Genomic DNA, 10,615 nt, shown 5'->3' on the forward strand with positions numbered 1-10,615 from the left:
CATATCGATAACCTCAATATAGTGATGCAGTTCTACGCTGTTAGCAATATCGCGGTTAAGGCTGGCGAGAAATCGTTCCATGGTGGCTTCTCGATCTTCCTCCACAATGGCGCGGATCATAGCCACTTCTATTTCCTTATAGTAATCTTCCACACTACATTGGCCTTGGGTTAAACTTTGTAGTTTTTGGTACAGCTCGCGGTGGTAGTAAGCCGGAATGAACCATTTTCTCATGATTGCTTTCATTTCCACCCACGTAGGCACCGGGCGCTCTCCGTTGCGTCGTCAGCTCAAAGTTAATTGATCCCACCATATAACAGCATAATCGGAGAATTCTATAGCAGTTAGTTTAACCTTCTTGCTCTCTGAGTAATTATGACACTCGAAGACTAACTCCACCTTTTTCTCCCATTCAAGATAGGCCTCGGGATCTGACCTTCCTTGAAAGGCAAGAATCGCCATCTTGATGTTCTTTAAGTCATCATCGGGTCGCTCTCAGTCTCTTTGTCCCTGTGCCTGTTGGCCTGGTCTCCTTCCACTTTGTCGAGAAGCTTGGTCACTCTCTACGTCGCTTGGTTCATACAAGTCGTTTTCATGGTGCCAAGGACGTTCTCGTTCTCTTCTTGGGATTGGAGGGGTGTTCACACGCTGACTTCGTTCCTCCAATTGTTCCATACAGTCTTGAATGGAATCAAATTATGGTTGGAATAGACAGGTGATTTCTCGTATTATGGCTTGTACTTGCAAATCGGGTACTCCACCTCCGGGAACATTTCTTCTTGGTTGAAGGTTTCCTCCTCCACCCGCGGCATTCGATGCTCCTCCACTTAATACTCGACGTTCCGGACTCCTTGACATGATGGGTAAAATAAAAGATATTTCCTCACCAAAAACCTCGCAAAATCTCTCACAAAAAAGTAATAATCACTCCGCTCGTGTTTCACTCAAATTCAGCTTTTAACTTGATTTAATCTCTCGTGCCTTTTACCTCTCAAATCCAACTCTCAAATTTCTGGGAAGCTACCTTAGACTTATCCACAACTTGCGGCTTGGCTTCAATGTGCTAAGAACAACGGAAAGATTATGTGGTTTAGGGTAGCTCGAAAGAATGAAAAGTTTGATTTAGGATGTGGCGTGAAGAATGGATCACTAATTGAAAAAGGAAATCAATTGATCGGAACAACAATCAGCAGTTACAACTTTTTTTAATTCGAACCCCTTTTTTAAATACAATTTTTTTAAAATTTCGTATTATATATACTTTCCTCTTTTTTTGACTTTTTTTGTTTTTTTGAGCTCTTTGAAGATTCGAAACTACGTTTACGTACCTAATTTAACTAGCTCTGATACCAACTGATACGAGCTTGTTTTGGAAGTTGATGACGAGTCGTAATGATGCCCGATCGAAATTAGGTAGTGTCGGTTTAAGGAGTTTCAAGTCTATGGGTTTCAAGAGTTAAATGTCTTTGTAAAACAAAGGTGTTTGTTAGGTTTACGAAAGATAGTGACAAATTGAAGGATGGTTAAAAAAGTTGGATATTCAATGAAGTAAGATCGAACCCTTAATAGAAATTAAGGACCCAGGGTTAAAATGTTTCAAGGAAAAGAAAGGTAACTTGCTTAAAATTGAGACCCCCTATTTAGCAAAATAGGTGATACGACCATGCCTCGGGCACACTTTTGGACCAGCTCCCTAAGCATTGTTTGCAAATCCATGCGAGCTGAATTAGTTCATTTTCTTCTCGTTGAACTCTGTTTAGCTCGTTTCCAGCTCACTTGAGCTCAAGTCAGCTCATTCGAGATCAATTCAGCTCAATTTTAACCCAATGAGCTTATTTTTAGCTTTCTTTAGTTTGCATTTATTTTGCTGAAATAAACCATTTAATTTGTCTTTAGTTGAATTAGTTGTTTATTTTAAGTTAATTGATTTGTTAAAATCGGACAAATAATTAATTAAGTGTTTTAATTATATCTAAATTAAATACTTAATTAATTATGATGTTTAAATATGTCGAATTTGTTAATATGTATGGCGAATTTAATGTGCAAATTATTGAGTTCATATCTTGCTAATTTAATGTGTCCGAAATGCATTTAACTTGCTGATGTTATTTGCTGCAGTTCATGAGCAGTTGGTGCAATGTATGGGAGTGTGCATGCACAATTGAGGTTCAATGGATGGCATTTAAAGTAGCACATGCATTTGGGACGTTCATGCAAGAGGAGTTGCTGAAAGTTCATGTATTTGAAGATTCATGGATCATATTTATGGGGGAAAGTACATTGGACGTTTCATGCATGATTCATGCATTTTCAAGATGACCATTCAAGTATTTTAGGCACATTAATGCCTCATTCAGCCAAGGGAGATGTAGGATCATTAAAGGGCTGCACATTCATGGAATTATGGAGATTCTTCAAGGCTAAGGATGCATGAATGCATCTAGTGAAGCAACATGATGATTCGGTCAATCCATGCATCATCTCCAAACATGAACCGAATTTTTAATGCTTCATTCATGCACATTCAGCAAATTAATTATTTCGTTCTAGAAATTTCTAGCATATTCATGGCTGAATTCTTAGCCATTAAGTTGCCCATTCGGCTAGCTTAGTCTTTGCCTATAAATAGCTTACTTGTTTATTGTAAAGGTTACGAATTTGATCAATTAAAACTTAATAGAACTTTGTTCTTGTGAGGTTACCTCCTCTCTTCTTTCGTTCGAGTCTCGAAGCGACTTATCTAGCTTGCTAGTGGCGTCAATCCGAACTCCATTGAACTTATCACCGAACCGGTGTGGCGTTCAACCATATTATTATACCTTTGGTTCTTACCTCCATATAGGTAACGGGTCAAGGTCCGCTTCTATCTTTTATCAAATTTCACCTTAAGCAATATAAGACTAGGGGCAATACTTTTTAGTATTGAATCATTCTTAAAGTTTGAGTTCTTTATCCATTTCCATTTATCTATCATCTTTGTAACTTAATTCTTTGTTAAACCGAACCTATCTTTCATCAAACCAAAACCCATCCTTTGAACCCATTTTGCCTACCTTTCGCTTATAAAACATTCAAACTCCATCTATCTACAAATTTGAACGAGCTTCTCGTCGACGATCGGGTTTCTTAAGTGAACCCGACTCAATCAACCGGGCCGGATCACATCAATAGGAACCTTCGGTATTGTGATGAACACCACACCTTATGGTGATAAGTTCAAACAAAGTCAGATTGACGCCACTAGTGATAGATAAGTCAACTTGAGCTTTGGAGAATTAGGAGAGTGAATTTAAACTCACCAAAATATAGTTTCATTCAAAAATTGGAAAAAAGTTCTTTTACAATAAATTTAGCAACTATTTATAGCCTGATAACTAGTTAGCCGAATAGACAAATTCATGACTTAATATCTAAGCAAACTTGAAATAAATTCCAACTTTGGTTCATTGGATGGCTGTAGCAAAGATTCAGCTAAATGGAGATCAAGAGGCAGCTCCTAAATTAAGCAAATGAATTTGGAGATTCATGCAGCAACTAAATTCGGCTAATGAGTTTAATGGACTCATTCATTAAGCAACTCTTGCTAAAAAGTTACCAGCATTAAAGAAGAACTTGAGCGGCCATTGGAAGTGTGAATGGACGGTTTTAGAAGGTCTCATGGTGTGAACATGGATAAACCAAATGGTCATGGTGTGAACGGCTGGTGTGAAAAGAATTATGCTGCTTTGAGAAAAGGAACGGCCAAGTCTTGGAGAGTTGAATGGTTTTTGTCTCTTGGTTGAATGGTTGCCTTGGGGAGAGCCAAAAATAATCAGCTTCTATGCATTGTACCAGCTGCACATGCATCTTCACATGCATGGAACTTTCATGCATAAACCTTGTTAATGGTTCTCCATTAATTCGGCTGTACCTATTAAACACAAATGATGTGATCCGGCTCGATGATGTAGAGTTGAGTCACTTGTTTGCCCAATCGTCGACGAGAAGAGTCGTTCGTTTGGTGAGAAAATGGATTTTGATTAACTTTAAGCGGAAGTTGGAAAAAGGGTTCAAAGGATAGGTGAAGTTTGATGATTGATGTTAGGTTCGGGTTTTACAAGAAAAATAAAGTTTATAATTTTAAAGTTAAAATGGAGATGGTAAAGTGAACTCAAGCTGAAGAACAATTCAATACTATATGAAGTATTGCCCCGGGACTTATGTTGCTTAAGGTGAATTTGATGGATAGTCGAAGATGGACCTTGACCTGTTACCTATATTGAGGTAAGAACCAAAGGTATAAAAAGGTGGGGAACGCCACACCGAAATGGTGATAAGTTCAAAGAGTCGGTTGACGCCACTAGTGAGCTAGATAATTCGAATCGAGACTCGCATTTAAATAGGATAGGAGGATACCTCTCAATCAAGTTTTCAATAATCAAATTCTGTAACCTTTTACAATAAACAAGTAAGCTATTTATAGGCAAAGACTAAGCTAATGGCTAAGAATTCAGCCATGAATATGCTAGAAATTTCTAGAAAGAAATAATTAATTTGCTGAATGTGCATGAATGAAGCATTAAAAATTCGGTTCATGTCTGGAGATGATGCATGGATTGACCGAATCATCATGTTGCTTCACTAGATGCATTCATGCATCCTTAGCCTTGAAGAATCTCCATAATTCCATGAATGTGCAGCCCTTTAATGATCCTACATCTCCCTTGGCTGAATGAGGCATTAATGTGCCTAAAATACTTGAATGGTCATCTTGAAAATGCATGAATCATGCATGAAACGTCCCATGTACTTTCCCCATAAATATGATCCATGAATCTTCAAATACATGAACTTTCAGCAACTCCTCTTGCATGAACGTCCCAAATGCATGTGTTACTTTAAATGCCATCCATTGAACCTCAATTGTGCATGCACACTCCCATACATTGCACCAATCCGTTCATGAACCTGCAGCAAATAACATCAGCAAGTTAAATGCATTTCAGACACATTAAATTAGCAGCATATGAACTCAATAATTTGCACATTAAATTCGGCCATACATATTAACAAATTCAAACATATTTAAAACATCATAATTAATTAAGTATTTAATTTAGATATAATTAAAACACTTAATTAATTATTTGTCCAGATTTTAACAAATCAATTAACTTAAAATAAACAACTAATTCAACTAAAGACAAATTAAATGGTTTATTTCAGCAAAATAAATGCAAACTAAAGAAAGCTAAAAATAAGCTCATTGGGTTAAAATTGAGCTGAATTGAGCTCAAGTGAGCTGGAAACGAGCTAAACAGAGCTCAACGAGAAGAAAATGAACTAATTTAGCTCGCATGGATTTGCAAACAATGCTTAGGGAGCTGGTCCAAAAGTGTGCCTGAGGCGTGGTCGTATCAACAAAAAAAATTAAATTAAACTAATTTTAGCTAGAAATACATAATGTAAACACACTAATTAGCATGTAGACAAATTAAATAAGAACAAGAGACATTAAATTCAGCTAAAGACTAGACATAATTAAAACATGTATTAAATTAAGACAAACTTAATTAAACTAGGACACATTTAATTCGGCTAAGACAACACTTATTAAACACTTGTATTAATTTAGGACAAACTAATGAGCTTTAGTAATGCTTAAATAAATACTTAATTTAAATAACTAAAATTTCCAACAACCGAATTAGTTAGCTGAATAGAATTCAGCCGCCCAAAAATAATAACTTTAGGCTCGTCCTTGAGCTCTTTGCTGTCACTTTTCCATAATCGGTCCACTAGAGCTGAGATAGACTCCTTAAATTGCTTGGCACGATCTTGCGTTATCGGGCCACGAGCTATCTTGATGGCATCTTGCTCGAGCTCCTCTTGGTTCGTAGGCGAGCTCACATCACCAAGGACCTATCACTAGGTCTCGTGCAAAGAAGTTCAAAGAGGCATTAGCAAGCTATGTGGACTGAGCGTAGGGAGAACAAGTAGCTGAATCAATTGATCATGCTTGGACCAACTCCTTAGACGCTCCATGCAGCTTACTACGAGTTGAACTCCATCTCATTTAGTTCATATTAGCTCATTTAAATTGTTGGAATAAAGATTAGTTAAATTAGTTTAACTTAATTAATTAATTTAATTAAAGTATTAAATGTGTCTTTAAATTGTTAATAATAAGTTAAGTCATTTAATTTGTCTAATTTACTACAGCAATTTAAGTTGTCTTCAGTTATTTAATTTGTCTAAATTATTACAGCAATTTAAGTTGTCTTAAATTCATTTAATTTGTTTGTTTACAGCCAATTAAAATGTCCTAGAACAAGACAACTTAATTAGTTACATTTAATATATCTTGACCGAATATTGATGATTATTTGCATGTGTTTATTCAGTTGGAACCAGCTTAGTGCAAGGACGGCATTAATGATGATGGCTGCTGAAGGTGCATGGAATTACCGAATTTTAATGCAAGCATCTAGAAGAAAACATGCATTCTGCCATGCATGTATTTTGGAGGTGACCATTCAGCAAAGGGGCTGCACTTGCTGTTTATTTCTCAATTAAACAGCCAATAAATTCTAAGTGTCCATTCGGCTGTGGCTGTTCACACACCAAGTCCCTTCATTGCTGATTGTTAACACCTAGAGGCTCTTCATTGCTGATTGTTCACACCTAAAGACTCTTCATTGCTGATTGTTCACACATAAAACTACCCAATACTCCAGCAAGCTGTGCATGCATTCGACAGCATCAAGGATTTTTAATTGCCAACTTTTATTTCATTAGTTGAACACTCCAGCTCAAGAATTAAGTCCTCACTAAAGGACTTTTCATGGACACCAATGGACAACAGTTAAAGGATTGTTCGAGAATACAAATGGCCAGCTTACATTAACTTTGTTTCATGAATTTTTCCAGCTGAAACTAAGTTCAATTTAGCTTAATTATTTGTAATTATTTGTGGCCATTCGGCTGGACTTAGTTGAGCTTATAAATAGCTCAAATGTTGCCATTGTAAAGGACTTTTGCCAAATTTATGCTAAATTTATTCAACTCATCTTAGTTTTAAGTGTTTTTTTTTTGTTGAACTTTATTTAATAAGTGTTGCTCTTAATTAATCTAGTTACTAGGATTATTTATTGAAGCATGAGTTAAGTTTATTTAATTATGCTTCTTTAAATTAACTAGTTGCTGGAATAATAAATGCATGAGTTTAGTTCATTTATTTAAGTTAAGTACTTATTGTTGATATGTTTAATTAGTGTTTAATATGCTTAATAAGTTTATTTTAATGTTTTAATTGTAGGAGTTTCTTTAGTTCACAACCGTTACATTTCAAAGCTGTTACAAACTTAAAAGAAGTGACCTTTCAAGTGCTAACTGAACACAAATGAAATAGCTATTACAAAGGGGGTTAATACACCATTGAAGGACGTTTTAAAGAGCATTTTATACTCCTTAAATTTGGCAGCAACCCTTTAAGCTACCTGCTATTTTGTTCTATTTTTTAAAAAGAATAAATTAAGCACTCATATCCTCATTAAGGAGATGATGACTATCCGGCTAGCCATGGGACAGCTCAAGAGTCAATTTCAAGCTTTCATGAACATTCATTCAGCTGAATTTAAGAGAATTCAATGAATAAGTTATTTGTTCCAAGAATGCCTAGAGTCTTGATCTTTAAATTAGTTTTTCTTAATTAGCACATTAAGTGAATGTTTGTGACTATTTGGCTACCCTATTTTAGCACTATAAATAGGTGAATTCAGATTTTTTTGTAAAGGATACTTTTTGATGAATTTTGAATGAAACTCTATTCATTTGGTGAGCATTACTTTTCTCCAATTTTGTTCAAAGACTTGTTGGCTTATCTACAAAGCTAGTGGCGTCAACCCGTTCTTTGTTTTATCCTGAACTTATCACTTTAACAAGTGTGGTGTTCAAACCCTATATTGAGGTTCCTATCTTTCTAAATAGTGGGTCGAGGTTTTGATTGAATTTCCTATCTAACTCATTAAATGTATAAGTGTTGGGCCGACACATAATAATGTTGGTTCTTACTTGATACGACCCCGGCCTCGTTGATGAATCCGAGTCGTTGATGTGCCCGATCGTGAATTGGAGTAATATTAAGGTTTGTCAAAAATAGGTTAAGAAAGAAGAGATAAAGCCTCAAATTGGTTCAAAAAGGGGTGATGGAATGTATTGAGGTTGATATGTGAATGAAATCCAAGTATTCAAGTTGAACCAACACAATATAAGTGTGTTAACCCGGCACTTATAGGAATACTTAGATAGGCTAAATGGTGTATGGATGGAAAATGAATAAAATAGAACCTTCGACCCGCTATCAAAGATGATAGGAACCTCGGTATAATTTGAACGCCACACTTTGGGTGCAAAGTGATAAGTTCGGAATAGAAGAAGGGTTGACGCCACAAGGGTTGCTTGATAAGTCAGACGAGTCTTTGGAGAACAATGAGAGTTGAAAATAAACTCACAAAGTAATCATAATTCATATATAATTCAAAAGTATATTGTCTAACCCCCAAAATGATTACAAAACAACTATTTATAATATAAATTCCTAAGGTAGCTGAACAGACTAATAAGATGTTTGAATGGTCACCAAAATTAAAACAAAAGAGGTGGAAATTTCCAAAGAACCTTCCTAGGACGTTTTGGGAAGCTTCATGCATGAAGAATTCAATTGGGCAGCTTCTAGATGGAGTCCATTCAGCTGGACATTAATGGAAGTATTGGTGAGCTGAATAAGAGGTCTTGGTTCGGCTAATGAAGTTGAATGCACCTTAATGAAGCCTCCTTGTGAGCTGAACAGCTTGCCCATTTTTAATGACGTTTTGGGGATCTCCAACAGCCCATGGTGTGAACATCAAATAGGAACAGCCTTGTGTGTGTGAACTCATGAAACTAAATGGCCAAAAGATAGCAAAAATTTATTTATCAGCTGGGGCGTCCTCCAAGGTAATTAAAGAGCTGAATTGAGCTGCTTGGAAAGTGAAAAGAAACTCCCAAAAAGGCCCTTGCTGTTCATGAAGGAATGCATGGAGGAGAGCAATCAAGCAAATAAATGCCGTCCATGCCCAAATTCTGCACCAAATTAAAACACCTTTAATTCTTGTTTTAAGACAAAATAAATACATGCAATATGGCCCATAAATTCGGCGAAGAGCTTCTTTAATGAATTCCAACATGCTTTCTTCAACATCTCATTGAATGCTTGTCTTTGCTGCACATTAAATTCGGCAAGCATGCACCCATTAAATCTGTCCATTAAATGGCCACATGAAAAAGCACCAGCCACTAATTAATGCCGTTCCTTGCATGTAGAACAGCAACTTAAATGCATGTCTCCTTTGCCATTAAGTAGTTGTTTCCAGCTGAATTAATTACCTGCAGACACAAAATAAATTCGGTCAAGACATAAATTAAACCTCATTAAATTCGGTTGTAGCAAAACAACTTAAATGATGTAATGACAATTAAATTCAGCTGGACACCTTAAAAACATAGCTGGACACCTTAAAAACATACATTAAATTCGGCCAAACATGTAGTAGCAGCATTAAATTCGTCCAGGCATATTTATAACATGTAGTGGCAGCATTAAATTCGTCCAGACACATTTATAACATGTAGTGGCAGCATTAAATTCGACATATTAAATAGATGTAATAGCCTAGACATATTTATGCTATGTATGAAAATAGGACACATTAACAAAACATAAAAATAAAACATATTTAAAACACCTAATTAAAATGTCCAATTTTAATAAATTTAATACTAACACTTATTTGAGCTGGAATAAATAAATAAACTAACTTATTCAATTTGTTTCAGCAAATAAAATTATAAGAATTAAAATAAACTCAAATTGAGCAAAATGATCCCATTGAGCTGGAAACGAGCTAAACGAAGCTCAGTGAGATGCAATTGAGCTAATTTAGCTCGCATGGGTGTGCAAGCAATACTTATGGAGTTGGTCCAAAAATGTGCCCGGGGCGTGGTCGTATCATTACTTGTTTCCTGAACCGTTTTATCTCTTTCATTTTATCAAACCCAAACACTTCCATTTTATCTGTTTTCCCTGAACCTTTGTTATTATAAAACGATATTGAGCCTATATTATCAAACTTATTTGTTAGCCATTCATTGTTCATTATCCAAAGCTGCCATTTATTTCCTTCACATTGCTGGAAATCTTTTGGCCATTCGGTTCAAGGTGTTCACACTTTAAGGCTCTTCAAAACCGTCCATTCACACCTGATATGGCTGCTCAAGTACTCTCTTTATTATTGGTAATTTTTCAGCAAGAGTTGCCTCTTGAATGCTCATTTAAACCCATTAGCCGAATGTAGCTGCTACATGCATCTCCAAGATCCATTTGCTTAAGGTGGAAGCTTCATAGTTGGTCACAATTCAGCCGAATCTACATTGCCCCATATTCATGAAGTTAAGCTGAATTTTAGTTGAATGTTTGCTTAGAAATTAAGTCTTGAACTTGTCTATTCGGCTACTAGTTGAAAGTCTATAAATAGTTTCTTTTTTCTTGTAAAAGGACTTTTGACGAATTTCGAATGAAATATCATTTTAGTGA

At 35.9% G+C, this 10,615-nt stretch overlaps 1 protein-coding gene across 1 annotated transcript in view; it reads right to left on the reverse strand.

The window, feature by feature from the left end:
* Nucleotides 1–4,942: 4,942 nt before the first annotated feature.
* LOC128041719 (uncharacterized) overlaps nt 4,943–10,615 on the reverse strand; it is a 16,235-nt gene continuing 10,562 nt past the window's right edge. The window contains exon 12 of the mRNA XM_052632020.1: nt 4,943–4,950. Coding sequence (XP_052487980.1) covers nt 4,943–4,950 — 8 coding nt within the window. The remainder of the gene's footprint in view (nt 4,951–10,615) is intronic.

The sequence above is a fragment of the Gossypium raimondii genome, chromosome 6, assembly GCF_025698545.1.
Source record: "Gossypium raimondii isolate GPD5lz chromosome 6, ASM2569854v1, whole genome shotgun sequence".
NCBI lineage: Eukaryota > Viridiplantae > Streptophyta > Magnoliopsida > Malvales > Malvaceae > Gossypium > Gossypium raimondii.